Source organism: Zootoca vivipara, chromosome 10 (genome assembly GCF_963506605.1).
Source record: "Zootoca vivipara chromosome 10, rZooViv1.1, whole genome shotgun sequence".
In the NCBI taxonomy this organism is placed as follows: domain Eukaryota; kingdom Metazoa; phylum Chordata; class Lepidosauria; order Squamata; family Lacertidae; genus Zootoca; species Zootoca vivipara.
In genome coordinates this window covers 61,767,692-61,790,106 of record NC_083285.1, presented here as the reverse complement: position 1 = coordinate 61,790,106, position 22,415 = coordinate 61,767,692, and the positions used below count along the sequence as shown (strand labels likewise).

The 22,415-nt window shown below is 46.0% G+C and overlaps 3 protein-coding genes across 6 annotated transcripts in view; 2 read left to right on the top strand and 1 right to left on the bottom strand.

Annotated features, from left to right (window-relative positions):
• Positions 1 to 15,359, top strand: part of KRAS (KRAS proto-oncogene, GTPase) — a 40,273-nt gene extending 24,914 nt beyond the window's left edge. Inside the window, exons 4-6 of one of the 4 annotated variants that reach the window (XM_035126612.2) lie at positions 2,217 to 2,376; positions 9,335 to 9,458; positions 12,463 to 15,359. In XM_035126612.2, the coding sequence (XP_034982503.1) occupies positions 2,217 to 2,376; positions 9,335 to 9,454 (280 nt within the window). In that variant the 3' untranslated portion in view covers positions 9,455 to 9,458; positions 12,463 to 15,359. The remainder of the gene's footprint in view (positions 1 to 2,216; positions 2,377 to 9,334; positions 9,459 to 12,462) is intronic. The other 3 variants (XM_060279198.1, XM_035126615.2, XM_060279197.1) reach the window with 3 other exon arrangements.
• Positions 15,360 to 16,935: 1,576 nt separating this feature from the next.
• Positions 16,936 to 22,026, bottom strand: ETFRF1 (electron transfer flavoprotein regulatory factor 1). The gene is made up of 3 exons (XM_035126610.2): positions 21,903 to 22,026; positions 17,381 to 17,440; positions 16,936 to 17,266 (listed from the first exon to the last, which is right to left on the bottom strand). Exons 2-3 carry the CDS (start codon positions 17,423 to 17,425, stop codon positions 17,051 to 17,053), a joined length of 261 nt encoding a protein of 86 aa, XP_034982501.1. The 5' UTR covers positions 17,426 to 17,440; positions 21,903 to 22,026; the 3' UTR covers positions 16,936 to 17,050.
• The window catches only part of DNAI7 (dynein axonemal intermediate chain 7), a 32,764-nt gene continuing 30,376 nt past the window's right edge, over positions 20,028 to 22,415 (top strand). Inside the window, exon 1 of the mRNA XM_060279195.1 lies at positions 20,028 to 20,420. The gene's annotated coding sequence lies outside the window, so the exon portion shown is untranslated. The remainder of the gene's footprint in view (positions 20,421 to 22,415) is intronic.

The following is a 22,415-nucleotide window of genomic DNA, read 5'->3' as shown; positions in this document are numbered from 1 at the left end:
TCATGTAAAAACACACTGATTCCCAGACTATCCGCGGGCCGGATTTAGAAGGCGATTGGGCCGGATCCGGCCTCCTAGGCCTTAGTTTGCCTACCCATGCCCTAGACCTGAAGGGTTGTGGGGATGTGGGGACCAGCACATCCTCTGGGGCCTGCTCACGTTGCAGAAGGTATCACCCTGAGCAGGTAGGGCAAACTATCTTGCTTCGGAGCATGACACCCTCCACCTGAAAGGTTCCAGTGCAGAATCTCTGCAGGTTCTCCCACATAAGGATCTCCCCGCAAGTAGTAAACAAGCACACCAGTGACAGAGTGATGCATACTGGTGCAATAATAGCTTCATACGTGCAGGAAAAACCTGGAGAGCTGCTGCCAGTCAGTGCAAACAGTACTGAGCTGGATGGACCCAAAGGTCTGGCTCCATGTAAGGCAGTGTGTGTGTGTTTGTGTGTGTGTATTTCTTTTGATTTATTTCTGCCTTGTTTTGCATAATATGTACATTGGCTCTAAGCAAATGCTCTCTGGTCCTCCACCCCCCCCCCCCGGGTTCAGCTGCCTTAAATGCATGCTAATTAGGAGGGTGTTGACTAGAAGTGGGACTCAGTTGCAATCTGCGTCAAACAAAAGCCCATAAAGACTTGCCATGTGATTGCAGCAAACGCCCTCTTTAAAACTGCTCAGTTTGAAAGCAGCCTTTTTTGAGTTATTTTTAATCCGGGCTCCAGAACCCACTGATTGCAGGATCTGTGTGGCGCTGTGAAAAGCCACACGGAGCGATCGTGGGAAGGCAACTGTGGTTTTGTAAGTGGCCCCCTCCCCCAGGTCGCCATCCAGGTGCTCAGTTCTCCCCTGGGTCAGACGCAGTCTCTCGGCGAAGCCCGCACCAGAGGGTCGTCGTGAGAACGAAACGGGGAGGGGGAGAGCCATGTGCGCTTGCCTTGGACGCTTTGCATGAAGGGCGGCCTATAAATGTGACGATAGATGAATAAATACATTGTCAACCGCCTAGAGATTTTATTATGATCAAGCATTGCGAAATGAAAGTTTGGGCCACAAGTCCACATGTGTCGGGCTTGTGACGTGGCTTCCTCACAGGAACAAGAGAGAGCCCTTCCCAATCTGTGTGCTTTGCTCTCTACACATGTTGTAAGACTGGCATTGCTCCTTGAGAGCAGCCTTGAATTGCACATGCCGGACATTTCGGCATGCGCAAACCGTGTTCTCCGCCACTGAGGTGTGTCACACCACTGCGTTCCTTCTTGTTTCCTGGGCCCTTAACATCTTAGGCCAGGCATCCCCAAACTGCGGCCCTCCAGATGTTTTGGCCTACAACTCCCATGATCCCTAGCTAACAGGACCAGTGGTCAGGGAAGATGGGAATTGTAGTCTAAAATGTCTGGAGGGCCGAAGTTTGGGGGTGCCTGTCTTAGGCCCTTTTAAAATGTGTGTGGGTGTTTATTGGGTGTTGGTTCTTATTTTGATTATGTATGTTGTGGTTTTACATTTCGATTTTATTCTGTGAACCGCCCTGAGACGTCCGGGTATTGGGCTGCATAGAAATTCAATAAATAAATAAATAAATAAATATACTAGATGACCCTCAGGGTCCTTCCAACTCTATGATCTCTGCTTGATCACCAAGTTCTGTTGAGCAAATGCTGTTTACTGCCCCCTGTGCAAATAAGGCTGCTTGGTAGCTGTGAGAAATATAGCGTTTAGAGTGGACAGTCCAGCAACGTGGAACATCCTGCCATTGGAAACCCACCAAGCATCCTTCTATATTTTTTGATATCTTTTGAGTGGGCAGTTACTTACGGCATTTTCTGCACTTATATATTTTCTTGTGTAAACTTGACATTTTATATTTGCTGTATGTAACCCTTTGTGGATGATTTTGTATGTGAGTGAGCAGTGTAAAAATAAAATAAATCAGTGAGCCCTGGGGATGGGCTAAATGCAGATGAAAACCTTGGTAGTAGACAAAACAGATGGATTTAAACAGCTTACGGTACTTCTTTTTCTTTTTAAAATCTCTTCCTTCCCCCGTGTTCAAAGCATGGTTGTTGTTGTTGTTTAGTCGTGTCCGACTCTTTGTGACCCCATGGACCAGAGCACGCCAGGCACTCAAAGAAGTAATCGTTCCAACACCGCAAATATTACTTTGCTCTAAAGTGGTCTCTTGTTCTTCTCTTATTCCCCCACCCCGCCCCTCCACAGGGAACAAATAAAGAGAGTGAAAGATTCTGAAGATGTCCCCATGGTGCTAGTAGGAAACAAGTGTGACTTGCCTTCGAGAACCGTAGACACAAAACAAGCTCAGGACTTAGCTAGAAGTTACGGAATTCCTTTCATCGAAACCTCTGCGAAAACGAGACAGGTAACTTTGTGTGTGTGTATTGTCTTGTGTGTAAGAACAATTGTCCCCAGTTGAGGTTTAGAACAGAGGTTTCTGTTTGAATAAAGAGCAGGACCTAGTCATCTAGAGTCCGTGCGATCTCAGTCAGTCTTGCTCTAGTAACTCTCTCACAGTCTCAGTCTAAGTACAAGAAAGCAGGCAGAGTCGCGTTCATTTTATTTGAATCTCGAGAGCCAGTTTGTATATCTGGGTCCACCTGCAGCCTACGCTGAAAGCAGTATCGCACCACTTTAGCCAGTCGTGGATTCCCCCAGAGAATCCTGGGAAATTGTAGTTTGTTTCTGGTGCAAGGAATTGTAGCTATGTCAGGTGTAAACTACAGCTCCCAAGATTCTCTGGGGGAATCCATGATTGGCTAAAGTGGTATGCTGCTGCTTTAAAATTAAAACTTCAAAATCCGTGTGTGTGTTCTATGTCGCTTCCACTTATTTTTTTAAATTAAAAAATCCCGCCCTGGATGTCACGTGGGATGGTAGTGGTGAACTTCGCACAAATTATTTATGGGAAATAGACGTGGTAACGCCTCTGTGTCTGGATTTTACCACCTCAGACTCACATCACCTGAATCTTGAGGCTAAGAACAGACTCCAGGGCAAGAATCCATAGACAAGCATGCAGTTTAACTTCTCCAAGCATATATCCTTCTTTTCCTGCACTTAATAAGTCCCAGGGCAGCACTTGCCTGGCAGCCTTGCCTTCAGATTCGGAAAGGCATTGGGTTCAGAGGTCTGACTCTGCAACCCTTGCGATCCCTTCAAGATGCTGAAATAATTTGTCTGGCATCAATTCGTAGGAACATCTGGTGCATTCTAAGTGGCAGGATGTTGCAGCTGAAGTCTTGTCTGAGTTATTTTTAGTCGTTTTCATAACGGCAAGAGTTATCTGAACGTTTCTCTCCAGCTGCACAGATTGTGGATTGTAGGGGGAAAGTAAGTGCCCCCATTAACAGTTTCCCTGAACACGCATAAGAACATGCTGAGCGATACTGGAATTGCAAACTGCTTGTGTGGGATCTCTTAATGTTCATAAGGTATCGAAGGTAAAAATTGAAATAAGGACCAGAGAACAGTAGCGAACGCTGCTTTGCATCCATTTTTAAATGGTTTTCACATCCTCTCAACTCAGCAATTGCCTGACCTTATTGCAGAAATCCCTTTCCCCCTGTATTCCTTTTCACCGAAAATAAATGCTCAGAATCCGCTTTTCGACAGCTGTATCTTTGGAATGTGTCCAAGGCTGTGTGTACACACTGCACAAAATGCAAAATTTGTCCTGCAAGTACAGAACTGGAAGCGTGAGAACAGGCGGCATCTAGTCCTCATGGGGTTTTTGTTTGGAAACGGCTTGTGAAGGAAACTCATGGGCGGTGTTTTTACCGAACGGAACAGGGGCTTCTATGACTCATGCAGCTGCATGCTCGTGATCCAGAGAAGAACCTGGCTGGATTTCTGCACATAGCAAGTCCCTCCTTCCCTCTGCATCCGCTTTTGTGCATCCACTTTGTTTACACCTGTAAAAAGCAGGGGAGGGAGGAGAGAAGGATAGCAGTATCTGCTCTGACTTCTGCCAGAGTTTCCAATATGTGCAGACAATTCTCCTGCCTCCCAAGTGTTTTCCTTCTTCCTTTAGTGGGGAAAGATGAAGGATGTTGCCGTGGGATGGTTGAGGGAATCCTCCCCTTGTTCAGGAGCCCCACTCACAGGAGAACACATGAGGCTCCAGCTCAGGAAGCCCCTTCTTTACTTCTTGCCTTCTCCTCTTAGCATCAAAAAATTGCAGAATCGGAAGAGACCCAAAGGGACATCTTTGGGTTGCCTTCTTTCTCCTGGGCTTTGGTAAATAAAACTCATACCTGAGTATACTTTGAAAGCAAATTATAGTGCTATGGAGGTGCACATGACTGCCTGCAGAAAAATGAGAGCACAGGTCACTGCCTCAAGGAGCTTACAATCTAAAATTTGACCTGTGCGCTTCCTTCCTTTGCGCACATAGCTTTTGAGTCCTGTTTGCAGTGCAGAAAACAGCCCTGGATATATTTCGTATGGCTATGGTTACCTAGCCTCTGTGCATCATTTGTTTTTGTTTTTGTTTTCCAATCGTTGTGAAGTTGCTGGGCTTAAATCTCTGCTTGCTTAAAACAAAAAACAAAAAGTTCCGTTGATTTTGCTCTGCATTACAATCCATTTGCTTTGCTCTGCTAAGAGCCTGTGATTTCCACTTCACCCCTGCTTGATAATTCATTTCCTTCAGGCCTTTTTAAAGAGCTGCATCAATGTGTCATACCCCAAATCACAGTTGGTTGACCCAGTTCTAAATTGGTGAAGTTGCTTTGATGTTTAGGACTAAACATATTTACCTGGCATCCTTGGACACCTGCAGTGCTCCTAAGATCACATCCCAGCCGTCCATTTCAAGCACACTGTGTACCACAACTGAGAACTGTGGCTTGTTAAGTGTTGTTAAGTGTGCAGGGGATTGTAACCCTGTGAGGGGTAGACTACAGTTCCCCAGATGCTTTGGAGCAAGCCACGGCTGCTAAAATGGTATAAAATTCCTTTGAATGTGTGGCGTGAATGATTCGGCTCATATGGCTTAGGACCTATGCTATAAACTAGTTTCTATACCCATTGAAAGGTATTTTATCACATCCCGAATGTGTGGCACACTTAGTGGTAAGGGGCAGGCTAATTACAGTACTATGGGTTGGAGTAAAAACCCAAGGAGCCTAGTATCCCTGTCTCCAGTGGTGTTTTCCAAGAATTCAAGATCTAGCCATTTACCCATCATCTCTCCCACTTTCTAGCATTTAGAAATACTCTTTAAGAGGACATATCATATGCTGGGAATGCTGCCATAAACACACTGATAACATCATTCCTGAATTTTTCCAATCTGTTCTAAAAAACAAACCAGCCATCTCAGTTACATGGCTGGCTATAACAAACGTCTCTTCTTCTTTGGCGATCACTCATAGCCGAGTAAGATTGTCTTCCATAAACACGGTTTTAACAGTGAGCCCGTACGTTACTGTGGAGGCCAGTTCTGGATCCACACGTCCTTCCGCAGTGGAAACATAGGTTTCCGGGTGGGAGTTGATCACGGTCTGGATTTGCCAGTCGTGCCTTCCTCTTAGCACATTTCTCCCTTTCGTCCTGAGTTCGAGCGTCTTCAAAGCCCATGGCACATTTGGTAAATGTTGTTCCCCAATTGGAACGCGCTCAGGCCAGTGTTTCCCAGTTGTCGGTGTTTATACTACATTTTTAAAGTTGAGACGGTCTTTAAACCTCTTTTGTTGACCACCAGCATTACACTTTCCATTTTTAAGTTTGGAATAGAGTAGTTGCTTTGGAAGACGATAATCGGGCATCTGCACAACATGACCAGTTAAACAACTATAACAAACGCACATAATAGGCTCCCCCTGTCAGTTTTTCTGTGGCTGCAATAAAGTGCAGGCCATGAGGTTCTGCACCCCCTCTAGCCCCACACTTTTGGGGCATAAATCCCCCAACTTTTAACTGCATCTGGGGGTTCCATTAGAAACAGTAATTCGTTGTGAGTTCTGGGAGTTGTGGCTTCGTGAGAGGCAGTTCCCAGAATTCTTTGGGTGAAACAGTTTGCTTTAAATGTATGGTTATGTATGCAGCCAGGATGAGCTTTACTGTGTGGTTCCCCCTCGTGTGGAGAGAATGGGTAATTACGGTGACAATTCCTTTTTTTCTTCCTTTGAAAACTAGTGTTCGTTTGAGGGATCTGGTAGATTTTTTGTTTGTGGGGTGGGTGGGTGGGTATATAGTTTTCCAGTAGAGCAGAGATGGATAACATCACCCTGTGCTATAGCTCCTCCTAGATTTATTTTCCCTTTCTTCAGTAGCATGGTTGCTTTTAAAAAAATTGCCGCTTACTGCTCTTTGTGTTGAGGAACATTTGATGTAAGAGAGAAAGGCATGGGAAAGGTGGGTTTTTTTTGGGGGGGGGCAATTCCACACAGAAGGGGGTAGCAAGGGAGAAAGGTGGTCACTCAAGGGAGCAGGAGACTTTTGGGTGGCTGAGGAGGATGGAGCTGGAGGAGTACAAAGCCACAAACAGGGTGATCTGGATGTGGGAGCAGACTGAGAAGGGGAAACATGGCTGCAGAATGAGGCCATAGGAAGCTGTGAAGAGGAGTTTGTGCTGGATCTGGGACTACAGGGTCATGGCTGCAGGAAAGATGGAGGAGCAAAATAGCTCGGTGCTAGAGGATCTGATAGAGCATGCAGACAGTCCCAGGCAGTGTTAGATATATAAGCTAGGCGCCAAATGGTTCCTTAAACCAAGGTTGCAGTTGCCAAAACGGAATGTCTAGTTGCCATTTTTGGACAAGATGGCTCTAAAATCTTATTTTTCATAGGATGGACTGACTATGATTGATTAAACATCTGGCTAGTTCAGATGACCACCTTCAGCTCAGTTAAGAACTCTGAGCACTTACTATTTTTCTCAATGGTGACACATGGACCATTCATAACGTAAGAATATTCTTCACAACTGTGAGCAGGGCAGTGGGCTGGGGTAAGTGAAGACAAGCTACAGCAAAGCGTTTTGGTTCCTGAAATTCTTTCCGATTGTGCAGATAAAATATAACTGATAGAAATCTAAAGGATGGGGTATTAGTGTGTGAAAACAGCCCAGATCCAAGGATCCCCGGGCATGCACCTCCAGGTGGTGGAGATGTCAGGTTCCATCTTGGTGCCCAGGCATCTTCACTTGGTCGCAAGTGGCCGGTAGCCAGGTGCAAAATGCGCCTGGCACCTGGCTAATTTCGATCATTGGTCCCAGGTTCAATCCCCAGCATCTCCTGGTGGACTGGGAGAGACCTCTGTCTGAAACCCTGGAGAGCAGCTGCCAGTCAGTGCAGACAACACTTGAGAGCTCCATAGACCTGACTCGGCATGAAGTGTTTTCCTCTGTTCCTGTGGCAAATGCTGCAGCCTTTTTCTTTGGATGCAGACTCTGATCAGCTCCAACCAGCACAGCCAGTCCTGTCAATGGCGACAGGAGTTGCAAAGCAGCAGCAGCAGCAGCAGCAACAGCAACAGCAGCAGCAGCAGCAGCAGCAGCATCCTGAGGGCCACCGATGAGCAAACCCTGTTCTAGAGGAAGCCCCTTCCTCTTGTGGGTGATCCCTTTCTAGTCTCCATAAAGTTGTCACATGCATGCCTTTGTTTCTGTGTGAAAAACCTCTCCTATGTTGCAGTGCTCGCCTGTAGCAAAACTGCCACTCCCGTGTTTTGCTGTGGGAGACAAGCAAAGTTTCAACAACTTACTCAAATGCTTCCCTTGTGCTGGCTGGCTCTTTAAAAACCTCACCCCACCCCACCCCGCCAAGCCCTGCTGCTTCTTGCGGTGAACTGCTTTGCCCCAAATGGGCTCCACTCTAGTCAATCTTTGACCTTCCTTGGTGTTGATCTCTTTCTCCATCTTATCTGCATTGCTGAAACAAAATCACAACTCCTGCTCTCGGTGATTGGGATGGAGGCGGTGGGCCCAATTGCCTTGAAATGAGCTGGGAAATAGCATCTTGAATAATCATGGCGATCACAGCAGTTGGATCGGATCGGATGGGTGCGCTTGTGCTTATGGAAAATTTCCTGCACTCTCTTCTTCTTTCTCTTCTTGCAAGATGGGGATGTGACTATTTAGCTCAGGGCCTCGTAGGTGGCTTTCTGAGGAGCCTCATAATTTCCCCGCTCTGTTTGGTGCAGCAGACGAACTTTCTTGATACTGTACTGATCTTTCCCTCTGCAATGTGCAGCCATAGGGCAGTGCTGAATTCATTCCTGGGCTCACAAACTGCATTCAAAACAGCGCTAGGGTAAGGCCTAACAAGCCTGGCCAGTGTCTTGCATTAACTGTTTGTGACTACCCTTATTTGACTTAATTTGGCCCACCAATCCCTTCCATCCAAACGGCCCGTGAGTGTAGTCCAAGCGAACTTCCACTCATGTGATGTCATTTGTCAACCATAGGTTCGTCTTTAAAGGCAGTATGTATTTCCCTTATATTTTATGCATCTCGATCTGCCTGCAAAGGAATCGAATGGAAAAACGGCATTACAAACTGTGTAAAATGTATGTGGAAAATATGTAGTGTCCCCCCCCCCTTTTCAGCCTCGCCTGTCACCAGGATTTTTGTCTCCAGAAGGCTGGTGAAGTTTGAATCTAGTCGTCAAGCTCAAAGTGGTTCTTCAAATCCCTGCCCCAGAATCTTTGGCAAAGGACTCAGGTTCCTTGGCAGATGACGTGACATTGAATGGGTTTCCTGAAGGGAAGAAATTTTAAAATCTGGCTCCTAAAGTGTTTTTGAGAATGGAGGCTCTGTTGTCATTTGCCCCAAATGCTTGACACAAGCGAAGCTCTAAATCTTAGGAAATCAAGTGTGTTATCATCTAAACAGGTGTGAACATGACGAATAAAGAGTCTGTTAGGGGTGACTAACCTGTGATATTGTTGGGACTTGACCAGTGGTCAGTTTTGCTGAGGTTGATGGGAGTTGAGTTGCAGTCCATCAACATCTGGAAGGCCACAGGTTAGTCACCCTTTGTCTAGATCAGGGTTTCCCAAACTTAAGTCTCAAGCTGTTTTTGGACTACAACTCCCATCGTCCCTAGCTAGCCAGGGATGATGGGAGTTGTAGTCCAAAAGCAGATGAAGATCCAAGTTTGGGAAACCCTGAGCTAGATCCTTAAGGGCTGGTATATTTTGAGATTGTACCTAAAGCCTTTCCCCCACGTATAGATAGGTATCTTGCCCCCAAGCTGCTTTTCTTAGGAGTGTAGCTGCTAATTTCAGTTTTCCTCTGATGACTGGGCCCCCCCTCTTCATCCTGGTTAACATCCTCATTAAAGCTGGCTTTAAAGGAGTTGTGTTTTACAATGCAGAGAGTGGAGGATGCATTTTATACATTGGTGCGAGAGATCCGCCAGTACAGATTGAGAAAAATCAGCACAGAAGAAAAGACTCCTGGGTGCGTGAAAATTAAAAAATGCCTTTTAATGTGACAGGGTAAGTTTTGTTCTTGTTTAAGAGGGAGAAAAAAAGTTCGGCGGGGGAAAAAAAATCTGATCACCAATACGAATCAAATCTAACTTGCAAACTTCTCTTTGGTGATTCCAGTAATTTCAAAATGATTGTAAGTATCAGCCAATCTGCTTTGCTGTCGGCACTCTCCTTTTAAGAATATAAAGGTTTTTCCTCTGTGGTTTCTGCAGTGGATGAACTTGTACGGTGCATTGAGAATGTGCCTTTCTCTTTTGGAAACCCCTTTCTGGTGGGCCGGGAAGTTTAGAAACAGACTTTGTTTGGAGACTTTGTCCTTGCCCCTTGAATTTTTGACACTTGATTTTACTCTCAGCCATATCGGGGTGAGCAGCCTCCATGTCTTGTATTTCTGCGTGCCCCAAAGGCCCTTCTCTTGTTCTCTTCCCTTAGCAGAACGGAACAAGCCGAGCTGTGCGCAGTTGCCCCAGTTAACAGGCTGCTTTCTTTAGAAATGTGGGCCGAAGCCCACGCGTCTGCAGCGATTCTGGCAAAGGTCAACTTATACGATCCAGGGTTCAAAGAACAAACCGCTCAGCTTTTGATGTCTGTCTCTTGAAAACAGATAACACAAGCTTACCTGCTCAGACGTAGGAATATTCGCTGATTAGTTCTGCTAACGAATCCAGCGCACTTACGCCATGCAGTGTTCTCCTGGGAGGTTGTGCCCCTCTCTTAATGCAGTAGAAGGGCATTTCTCGATTTCAACTAGCCTTGCTTTGCACCCACCTTTAGTGCTTTTGTCTGGTGGGATGTATCCTTAAACTCCAATTATGAGCACTTGTTTGCCAGGAGGGGTGTGTGTGGAAACTAGTGTACAAAGGGAAAATTGACATTTCTTGCTGAGCCCACTTCTCTCCCACTATGGGTGTGTGCCCCCCGCCCCCCAAATGTTGCTCAGAAGGTAAACTTTCATAGGTTTGCGCTCCATGAACTGTTAATAAGATGCAAGGAAGACAGGCATGGCTTTCATGATACGTTGGATGGGGCAAGATCACCCGGAAAGGAGAGCTCCTCCTCTTCTTCTTTGGCAATCACTCGTAGCCGAGTTAAGATTGTCTTCTATAAACACAGTTTTAGCAATGAGTCTGTAAGCAACTGTGGAAGCCAATTCTGGATCCACACTCCTTCCACAGTGGGGACATTGGAGAGGTGAGCATTGCCAACCTCACTCAGGAAGGCAACGGGACCCCGCTTTGTGTTCTGGACCGCTGGTCAACCATGAAACGGAAACTGAAGACTGTGACAAGCGAGGACTTCGGGGACGGTCCGATATAATAGAGCTGCCATCGGATGGTATAACTAGAGCTGTTTATGAGGAAGAACACGTATACGAAACCAAACTGATGTAAGCATGTTCCCGTTCTCTGATGTAAACAGAGCGGGATACTTCATTGGGCGGGATACTTCATCTGGTTAGCTAGCCTGAGAGCAGATTTGATGTGACAGTGAAAAAAGTGTTTCCTGCCCTTCAATGATGCCCTGTTGAAGCATCAGAAATGTAACATCTGAGGAACAGCATGAGGTTCCTTACGTGAGATGATGTCATGGGGATGATAGAGAGGTCTTGCTGGCATAATTAGTTTGACATGTCAGCAGAATGAACGGACTGATGAGACTTAAATTGAGGTATGTGTCCCTTTTAAAAGAAAAAAACTTTAGTCTTCCTTTGTGTGCTTGCTTCTTCCGTTGGTGTTATTTTTAACATGCTCTCTGTGTCGCAGACATGTTCTTGGTCTTGCTTGCTTTGAACTTATGACTTTCAGATGAATAGAATAATAATAATGTGGGTGCAATGGGACTAGTAGGATTTTTCTGGGTATAAAAGACCCCACTTCACTGTGAAAAATTAGTACTTCGGGTCATTTCTGGCTGTACTACTTTCTCTCTTTTTAGTTCAAATACAGACCTCCCGTAATGTTTCCAACAGCAGTGAATTGCTGCTTTGATTATGGTATTTGTTTCAATTTTTTTAAAAAAAGTGATTTTTGCCTATAAAAGATAAGACCAGTGTTTCGCCAGTGATTTCTGCCTTGTGGATATTTGAACTGCCTGCAGTATGATCTCTGCACACACCCGTAGGCTGCATTTACGGACACAATGGTCTCCCGCCATCTTGGATAAAACAATCCAGGACAGTGGCACCCATCTTTGATAGTACGATAATATACACCCAGTGGTAATGTTTTGCCTCAGAAATATTACTTCAGTTGAGAGCATCAGGTACCTAGGATAAGAAAGGGGAATCTTGGTGTAAAATACACAGACAAGACAAAACTCTTGAGATGAAACTGTTTTGTTTTCTTTCTGTTTTATTTACAAAAATATTTTTAGGCTGCCAACTCAAATCAACTATCTAGGTGGTGTACAACAATCTATACAAATAGCAGGGCACATAAAACACTATAAGAACAATACAAAATAATGATTTTATCATTAGACAGAACTGGGAAAACAATACTCTTAAATGCATTTTACGCACATTTTGTACCAGCTACGTAGAAATTTGTGTGAGTGATGTTCTCACTTATTATTTAGATACATCATAGAACTCTTTTAATTATTTTGAGCCCCCTTTGTCCCAAATTAGGTAGAAAATATGGACAGCAAGCGGCACAGATCCTTAAAAGCTGCAAAAATTGGGAACCACGCTTCAAACTTCTTAGTCCTGAGAAGGGATATATTGGCTAATTGAATCCTCAAAGATGAGCAAGTCCTTTGAGCAAGAACCACACCTAGGCCACTATCTGTAAAAAATAAAATAAATCCTCTCTCAGCTCTTCAGAAAATATGATAAAAGTGCACAAGTAACAACCATTGTTCAATTCTCATGACTATTAAAAAGATGTCTGCTTTATTGAAACCGCCTTATTGAAATTGCTCATGGCATTTTCATTAACTAAACGAAACCCCAGCCAATTCAAGTGAAAAGGTGTCATTTGGTATTAAAAGGTCTGGCATTTCCTTGCAGGGCGTTGACGATGCCTTCTACACATTAGTCCGGGAAATCCGAAAACACAAAGAGAAGATGAGCAAAGACGGCAAAAAGAAGAAAAAGAAGTCGAAGACAAAGTGTATAATTATGTAAATGCAATTTAACCCTTCGTCCTTAAGGTGTACGTCGGTAAACGTGATTCATTTTTGTACCATTACACTAAATTATTAGCACACACGTTTTTAGCATTACTTTAAAACAGACACCTTCCCTCCCTGCTTTGTGAACCCATTGGATGCCTTTTCTGGATGCTTGCTTTTAAGTGACAGTGGAAAGCATTCCTAAGTGCCAGTATTCCTGGAATTTTGGTTCATGAACCTAGCAATGCCTGTGATCCATCAAGAATACCCGAAAACATTTTATTCGGTGGTATTTGGGTGCATGCAAAACTTGCTAATGTCTTCTGATTCCCCCACCCACTCCTCCTTTCTTAGGAAGTTGTGACTGGCTGCTGTTGTTGTTTTTTGCAGGAACTGCCTTACTGGAAGAATTGCCTTCGCTTGGGGCAATTGTTTCCCGGGGTTTGGGGTGGGAGTCCCTTCATCCAAGAGCAGGAGGGGTGAATGAGAAGACAGGATGCTTATAGTGGCACTCCCTTCCCTGTTACATCTCATAGATCTCCTCCTTGGACATAGGTTGGAGGAGAACGAGGAACCAGGTATCTCATTTGAATTATCTAGAGCCTGGTGAGTGCTGAGAGAGCCAACAGCAGCGGTTGTGCCACAGAGGCCCTGTGTAAAGTCTTGAGTTCCTGTTGAAATGCAGCACTTTAGACCCAGGTGATTTACAGGAACAGGGCGTTCCTGAGCGGGCGAGGACCATGACATGGTGGGATCAGGGGCTCTCCGCTATACAGAGAGTTGAGAGGAAGCAAGGTTTTTATGACTACGGTAGGCCTGCCGCAGGCGAGGAAAGTGGGCCTCAAGTTGTCACAAGAGGGGAGCTGGGAAACTTTCCACCTATGCATGGACCAACGTACCATCAGGACCCAACATTTAGGGAGAGATGGTGCTTGTGGGAAAGGGGTAGGAGAAGAAGCCCCTTTCAGATGTGGGATGCCAGAGCTGGCTGAGTTGGCACGGCCCCAGGAGTAGCCAACATTGTACCCTTCAGGTGTTGTTGGACTCCAAAACCCATCATCCCCGACCAGTTCCAGCCAGCATGATGGGAGTTGTAGTCCAGCATCATCTGACGGACACCAAGTTAGCGGCTGCCTCTTGCGGTTGCTGGGATGTAGGTGATGGGAGCAAGCATCAAGCCTAGGACAGCACCTTGCCTGAAGCTGGTCCCGGGTCTTTGTAAAAAACTGAGGTGGTTAACCTGCAGCCTCCCAGGTGTTGCTGGACTCAAACGCCCATCAGTCCCGGCGAAAATGGCCAGTGGTCAAGGATGATGGGAGTTGTTGGGGCTGCAGTGTCTGGATGGCCACAGCTTCCCTGCCCCTGTGGTATGAAAGGCAACCTGCTGTTATCTCCAGCTTATTTTCTGCTGTGTTTGTGATAAAAGGACTGGTCAGTGCAAGTGATCCTGGTTTTCCAACACACGCTTTTTCAAAAAAAGTTTTGGTTCTGCTGACTGCAATATTGGATAACACCTCCTTAGCCTTCCTAATGTATAATTTCTGCTTTGGGGCACCGTTTTATTGTAGCGTTTCCAATCAACTTGAATGAATGTAAGGATTGTGGGCTTCTCACAGAAGCAAGTTTCTTTCCCCCACCCCTCCCAACCACACTTCCCCAAGGCAGTTTGTCGTGGGTCACTCTTAAAAATCTAACTATTTTTTTCTATTAAAAGTGAAAATGTAAAAAAAGAGGGGAAACAAATTCAAATTGGATTGATTTGTTGAAATGAGACATCTCTGCCTTTTGGCTAAGATCAAGTGTGTGCATATAGAATATACAGGTGAAACTTGGAAAATTAGAATATCGCCAAAAAGTGCATTTATTTCAGTAATGCAACTTCTTATTTTTTATTTTTCTTTTAATTTTTACAAATGCCTTCTTTTGGAAATTCCACAGTAATAAAATAGTTACAATAATACAAAAATAAACATTGCTATTACATTTCATTAATTACATTCCATTTATAATTGACCCGCCTAACGACAAATAATCACAACAAATAAAGGCTCGATATATCTTGCTTTGCATGTCATGCATCTATCTCATATATTGGTTTCACCTTTTAAGTTGCGTTACTGAAATAAATGCACCTTTCGACGATATTCTAATTTTTCGAGTTTCACCTGGAGAAAAGCGCTGAGGTGCTAAGAGTAGCATTTCGTTTCGTCTTTCGGAAGATGATGTCAGAATGAATGAACAGCAGTTACTTGGTGGGCTGTGCCCTTAGGCTGTACAGTTTTCCCAAACCTGCTTAACAATTTAATTTAATTCCATTGTCGTGTTTTTATGTTGGAAATAAGCCTCCCTCTCACCCTTCCACTCTCTCTCTCTCTCTCGAGTGCCAAATCTCCTACTAGGACTATTTCTTAAAATGCAATGTGTTTACCTAGAATGTATTTTAACTATTTTTGTATAGTATAAACTAAAAAAAAATAAGAAAAATACATGTTTTGTACATTGTGCTTTTTGTTTCCATTTGAGGCAAAATATATGCAATGTGACCCAGGTGATGGACATTTTTTGGGGGGGGAACCACCCCCCCAGTCTTTCTTTCAATCCTGTGACCTCGAAACATTTAGTCACACCTGAAGAATGACCACTGTTCATTTAAACCCTTACAGATGTTTTTATCAGCAGCATGTGCTGTGAAGCGATATGAAATCTGTCAAGTTTGTCACAAAACAACACCGCTCCTGTTGTAATGAATAAATAAAAAAGCCTGTGTTTCTACAGTTTGGTTTTCCCCCTCAGAAGCAGAATTTATTCATGTCCTGATCCTCTTCCATCATAGAACGGAAGGCATGTGGCTTGCACACCCGGACACTTTCCCAAACCCAGACTTGCTTCGCTTCAGCAGGGGGATGACCTCATGTGCCAATATTATTTATTAAATTTGTATTCCACCTTCCGTCCGAAGTTCTCAGGGCGGTTCGCAGTAAAACCACAAAGTAAAAAAACAAGACCAAAAGCAAAACAACACATTTAAAAGGACGTTAAGACTGTTAATCAACTCATGGTCTGGTTAAAAAGGAACATTTTTGCCTGACACCTAAAGGTGAATATTGAAGGCGTCAGGCGAGCCTCCCTGGGGAAGAGCATTCCACAGACGGGGAGCCACTACAGAGAAGACCATTCTCGTGTTGCCACCCTCCGGACCTCTCGAGGCGGCGGCACACGAAAAAGGGCCTCAGAAGATTATCTCGGGGTCCAGGTAGTTTCATATGAAAAGAGGCGGCCCTTTAGATCATAGCCTATAGTAGCTGTTTACAGAAGTGGTGGACAACCGGTTGCCTGACTCCAACCTCCATCAGCCAGAGCCAACGTGGGCTGTGTTCAGGGATGATGGGAATTGTGGTTGACCTGGAAAGGTGTAGGTTCTGCACCGTTGGCATTTAAAAGGCCGTACTTCCTCTTTGTGAGCTTAGAAGTTGAAAACGCAGGCAAATAGGACTAGATGCAAAATCCAGGATACGGGATTTACTTTAACGTAACACACAGCCAGCCGTACCTGTTCCCACCCTCTTCCCGAGCTCCTTATATATACCTGATTTCAGCTGTACTGGCTTCTGAGTAGACGTGCACAAGATTGTGTTGGGTAACTCTTTAAATCCCAGCCAAATGTCATCACTCTTGCTCTCCCCACTAAACAGGCTATTCTCTCATTCTTGCCCACCTTCCCGAGATGGTAGCAGACCTTTTCAGTTCTTTCTTTTTGGGGGGGGGGAGAGGAGAAGCGTAAGGGTCCCTCAGCATAGCTGTATGGCCAGCTGAATATCCAACTGCAAGAGTGGTTGTAGAAATTAGAATAATAGAACTGTAGCGTTGGAAGGTACCTTGTGGGTCATCTAGTCCAACCCCCTGCCAAGCAGGAAACGCCATCAAATCATTCCTGACATGTGGCTGTCAAGCTTCTGCTTAAAGACCTCCAAAGAAGGAGACTCCACCACACTCCTTGGCAGCAAATTCCACTGCCGAACAGCTCTTACTGTCAGGAAGTTCTTCCTAATGTTTAGGTGGAATCTTCTTTCTTGTAGTTTGAATCCATTGCTCCGTGTACAGCAAAGCTCTTTTTGGGTGCTCTTTGGTCGTGTCCTCAACAACACGGGAGCAACAGCACACCAAACAGCCCCCTGCTTCTGGTCCCACTTGCTTGCCCCCTGACATCTGAACACACAGCAGAAACATCTGTGGCGGGGGGGGGGGTTGCATGTCCGAAGACTTCCCCGAAAAGTGGAATGTGGATTTGCATTCCTCCCCCACAGCCGGCTGAGAAAAAAGAGCCACAGCAAGAGTTGCTGAACTTAAACTTTTTTTAAAAAAAAAACCCAACCCATTACCTTTGGTCAATAGGCAATCTATACTTTTTTTATTGCAGATCGGTCCGTCCCGTCCCCCCCACTTTAACCTATGGCCTGGGCAATCGTTTAGAACCATAATGCACATCATTTGCCATCCTCTTCATAGTAACGCTGTTTCAGAGCTCGGTATTTCCTGAGGAAGTATAAAGCCTCTAGCTCTTTCGTGACAAACTCCCCTCGGGCAAGGAGTTCTTTGATTTTCTCGGGCTCCTTCACATCCTTGTTTTTCAAGAACGCCGCTTTCAGCCGGGTCCGAAAGTAGTCTGCCCCTTTGGGGTATTCCTTTCCGAGGTACAGCAGCTTCAAAGCACACAATGCAAGAAAACAAAAAAAACAAAAGTTGAGCGTCACACGGGGCGCAGAACACGGGCAAAGCGTTTTCTTTGCATCTGGCTTCCACTCCTCAGGACTTACATTTTTGTAAAGGTTCAGCACTTCGTATCTTAACGGATTGGTCATGTTCAGTTCACGCACCTGAAGAACAATCATTCGGAGATTAGCTGCATAATGAAGCCTGACTAAAGAACAGTTACTGGTGCTTTGGGTGCTGGAAAACTGCTTGACATGACTCCTTGAGGATTCGATTGATTCCCTTCAGTTTTAGGGGCCATCTGGCCAACTACAGAAACCCACTCACTGCACAGCACTTCCACTTCTGCAAGCCCCTCCTAGTACAGCGCAACAGCCAGATGCAATGGGTGCCTTCCTTGTGCTTGCAAAATATATTGTGCAGGCCCTAACACATCCATCACTATTATACCATGAAACAGTTAGCGTATTGATGTAAGATGGCCAATCCAGTCTGGCATCCTGTTCTCACGTTTTGAAGCAGGGATGTGGATCCTGCAGCTGTGGATTACAACTGCAAGCATCCCTGACCATTGGTTGTGCTGGGTGGTGCTGATGGGAGCTGGAGCTGAATAACATCTGGGCAGCTGCAGAGGCACTCCATCCCTGTTTTGAAGGATGGGCCCTGGCATCCATCTGTCTGGAGAGACAATGGAGTGTTGTCTCTGGGGGTGAAGTCAAATGACCTCCTTGGGGGCACAAGCCTGGGCAGTGTGTGGGGAGGTCCTGGGATGCCCAGACGACAAACCCCCGTCTTGGCCTCGCTGATGTGGTCTAGACCAGGGGTAGGCAACCTAAGGCCCGGGGGCTGGATGTGGCCCAATCGCCTTCTCAATCCAGCCCGCAGATGGTCCAGGAATCAGTGTGTTTTTACATGAGTAGAATGTGTCCTTTTATTTAAAATGCATCTCTGGGTTATTTGTGGGGCCTGCCTGGTGTTTTTACATGAGTAGAATGTGTGCTTTTATTTAAAATCCATCTCTGGGTTATTTGTGGGGCATAGGAATTCGATCATTTCCACCCAAAAAATATAGTCTGGCCCACCACATGGTCTGAGGGACGGTGGACCGGCCCATGGCGGAAAAAGGTTGCGGACCCCTGGTCTAGACTAAACGGCCTTGGTCCAGTATACCTGAAGGAGCGTCTCCACCCCATTGTTCAGCCTGGACACTGAAGCCCAGCGCCGAGGGCCTTCTGGCGGTTCCCTCACTGTGAGAAGCCAAGTTACAGGGAACCAGGCAGAGGGCCTTCTCAGTAGTGGCACCCGTCCTGAGGAACACCATCCCACCAGATGTCAAAGAGAAAAACAACTACCAGACTTTTAGGAGACATCTGAAGGCAGCCCTGTTTAGAAGGCAGCTTTTAATGTTTAATAGATTATTGTATTTTAATGTTTTGTTGGAAGCTGCCCAGAGTGGCTGGGGAAACCCAGCCAGATGGGCGGTGTATAAATAATTTATTTTTATTATTATTATTATTATTATTATTATTATTATTATTATTATTATTATTATTAGACTCTAGAGGAAAGCAGAGCAAGATGTTTGGCGCCAGCGTGGCTGTAGGAGTTGCCGGAAGGAGGCATACAAGGCACCATCCAACTGTCTTAGGGACCCTGCTCCGGATTTGCGTAGGGGTTACTCCTTATTTTTTTTCCTGTCCTGAAGATATCCCAGAAGGCAGTGGAGGACTAGGATCAGTTTCCCTTCGACTAGATGGGCTACCTTCCCAGGTACACGAGCCCCATCTGCCCCTCACTTCCCTCTACAGCACAGGCAGAAACTGCCCTCTTGACCGTTGGACCGACTATTGGTCTCGTTCGCTCAATCCGCCAGTGCCTATCTTCGCATGCAGGGGAAGTTCCTAATTCACAAAGGGTTTGAGACCCCTCAGCTACCCTTGCCTGGTTTAGCAGGCCAGTTGAAACCGTTCCCGGGGTGTGGCCGCTGTCGCATGCTGACAACTTCTCAGAGCCACAGGTGAGAGCTGAGTGCAGGGTGGGGGACCAAAGGTGGATGAACTACCCCCTCCCCTAACACCTTATACACCCCATTTTTCTACCTGCCTGCTTCTTATCTGGTGACACCTAATCCACTTATTGAAAAGCAATACAGTGGTGCCTCGCTTTATGAATGCCTCGCACAACGAAAAACTCGCTAGACGAGAGGCATTCGTAAGACGACAAAATTTTCTATGGCCGCCGCTTCGTCTTACGAAGCGCGGCCATAGAAAGCAGCAAAGGAAGATCAGCTGTCAGCGCGGGAAGCTGACAGCTAATCTTCCTTTGCCAGGAGGGACGGAACCGAAACGCGGCGGTGCGGCGGCTGCCCCTGCCTGTCTTCCCCTTGGCTCGGGGAAGACAGGCGGGGGCAAGCAGCGCCCGCTGCGATTCGGCTCCGTCCCCTGGAGCCACCGCACCGCCCCGCACCACTGGGGAAGACAGGCGGGAGGCGGCGGGGGGAGAAGCTCTCCAAAGCGTCGTCTCATGTCGGGGGAGGCAGGCGGGAGGCGGCGGCAGGAGAAGCTCTTCCCCCGCCACCGCCTCTCGCCCCGCACAGCCAGCACGGAGCGCAACTTCGGAGACCTCCGAAGTTGCGCTCCGTGTCGGGGGAGGCAGGCAAGGCGGTGGCTGGGAGAAGCTCTCTTCTCCCCCCGCCGCCTTGCACACAGCCGGCATCGGACGGGCCTTCGGAGACCTCCGAAGCCCCGTTGCATGCTGCCGCCAGTCCCCCAGAGCCTATAGGAACACATTGATTACGTTTCAATACATTCCTATGGGAAACTGGGACTCGCTAGACGAAAAATTCGTTACACGAATTGACCCGTGGAACGAATTAATTTCGTCTAGCGAGGCACCACTGTATTTGAACCAGGGGCTTCATAGTCCACTCACTTACAATGCAATCCTATAAATGTCTATTTGGTCATAATTTCCATTGGGCTCCATGGGGTTAACACTCTGCTCTCACTTAACCTAAAACAGCTGGTGGCAACCTAGCTCAGTCCCCATGCCCAGAGACTCAGCCAAGCCCTAAAATGGAGCATTTCACTGAAGCATTGCAAAACAACTTAAGAAACAAACCCGTATTTGCTTTTTACGACTAAGGTGAGGCACTCTCCAAGTAGTTTTGATACTGCATTTTGCTGTTTTAACTGGTGTTATATTTACAGAATTACCAAATGTTGGTTGAATGGTTCTCTCTCCCGAGCTGCTAATTAGAACAGGGCTTGAAATAAACCATCTTAACGACGTAGATCAGGCACCCCCAAACTTCGTCCCTCCAGATGTTTTGGACTACAATTCCCATCATCCCTGACCACTGGTCCTGTTAGCTAGGAATCATGGGAGTTGTAGGCCAAAACATCTGGAGGGCCGCAGTTTGGGGATGCCTGACGTAGATGAAGGTTAAGGAAGGTCACCTTCCACCACCACCACCACCACCCCCGCCAGAACCTTTCCAGAGCAAGTAGTTCTTGTCTATTTTAGTACTAGAGAACAAGAGAGTGGAAGTTATTCTGGATTAGTTAAATCAGTAAGAAAAAGGTATGTAAACCTGCAATTTAAATGATTAAAACTGCATTTTTTATTTTGGTCATGTTAGGATTTACTTTGTTTAATTGGACCACTTTTCCTTTAAGTGCGTGTGGGTACTTATAAAGCAGTAAAGCAGAGTATTCTGTATTGCAGGATATATTATTATCAACATGATATATTAAGGAACACCTGTAGCCAGTGCTTTTTTTTCTGGGGATATGCATACTCCTAAACATTTTGTGAATCTAAGTTTGGCCTCATTGAGGGGCAGTATTTCAATATAAGCAGGAAAATGAGAGTACTGTACCCCTAAACATTTTTAAGGGGAAAAAAGAGCATTGCCTGTAGCTCATCTGAAGCAAAAGCACCAAATTGCCCTGCAATATGAATACACAAAGTTTCCAACTGGTTGGTTCTGGGTGGGGACAACACAGCATGAATCTGCTCCTCTGCCTTTCTCCAAGAGTTTTGATCTGCAGAAGTCAATGCCTGAAGGTTTTCACGGCATGGGAACTACGGTAATAAGTATTGTTGTGCAATGTTCAGGGTGTTGAACTAAGCCTCGGAAGAACCAGCTTTGCATCCCTGCTCTGCCGTGAAGCTCTCTGGGTGACCTTGGGCCAGCTGCCAGCTCCACCCACCTACCTCGCAGGGTTGTTATGAGGATCAAATGGGACGAGATAACTTGGCCTGCGGGGAAAGAAAGCAAAGAGCCACCTGCTCGTTGCTTCTGTGAAAGGAGCAGTTTAATGAAGAGCAGTCCCTAAAGTTGGCAACCCTATGGGGCAGGTGCAGTCAAAAGAGGGTTAAAAGGGGAGAATTTTTGCAACTGCAGCTTTTCTCATTCTTGCAAGGCAAACAGTCCACCTCCCTCCCGCCCTCCCCCCCCCAAAAAACTCTTAAAGGTACATGAACCTCTTTTTTGCACTTGGTCAAGGTAGAAACTTTCCCACTTTCTTCTCTCCCCACAACTTTTACAAACCAGGCGGCCCAAATCCCGAACGCCACCCCCACCCCAATACAGAAGCTTTGGGTGGGGAAATCATTATTTACCTTCGCAGCCCATGGCTTGCTAGCCTGCCCAGCTGTTGGAGAGGCGGGGCGTAGCAAACGACAACTGCGCCTGCGCGGGAGTTTCAAGAGGCGGCGAAGGCGGCGGTTGTTGGCTCGGAGCCTTCTAGTGCGACTGCGCGGGATTGCCGGCAAGGTGCTGGGCAGCGTAGAGATATGAAAGGTTTAGAGTGGCACACGCTGATTTCTGCAGTGTCTCTTCTCCACTTGGAAGCAGGTTCCACTCAGTTCAGTGTGGCTTGCCCCCCCTAGTGGGTAGTATTTCTTAATATCATTTATGAATATTATTATTAGTCGCCTGATATGTAAAAAAAAAAGTCCTACGCAACTTACAAAGATTTAAAAACATAAAATAGAATAATAGAATTATTGAGAGGGACTTCTAGGGGCCATCTAGTCCAACCACCTCCAATGTGGGAACCCAGTCAGATGAGTGAGGTACAAATGTTGTTGTTGTTGTTGTTGTTGTTGTTGTTGTTGTTGTTGTTGTTGTTG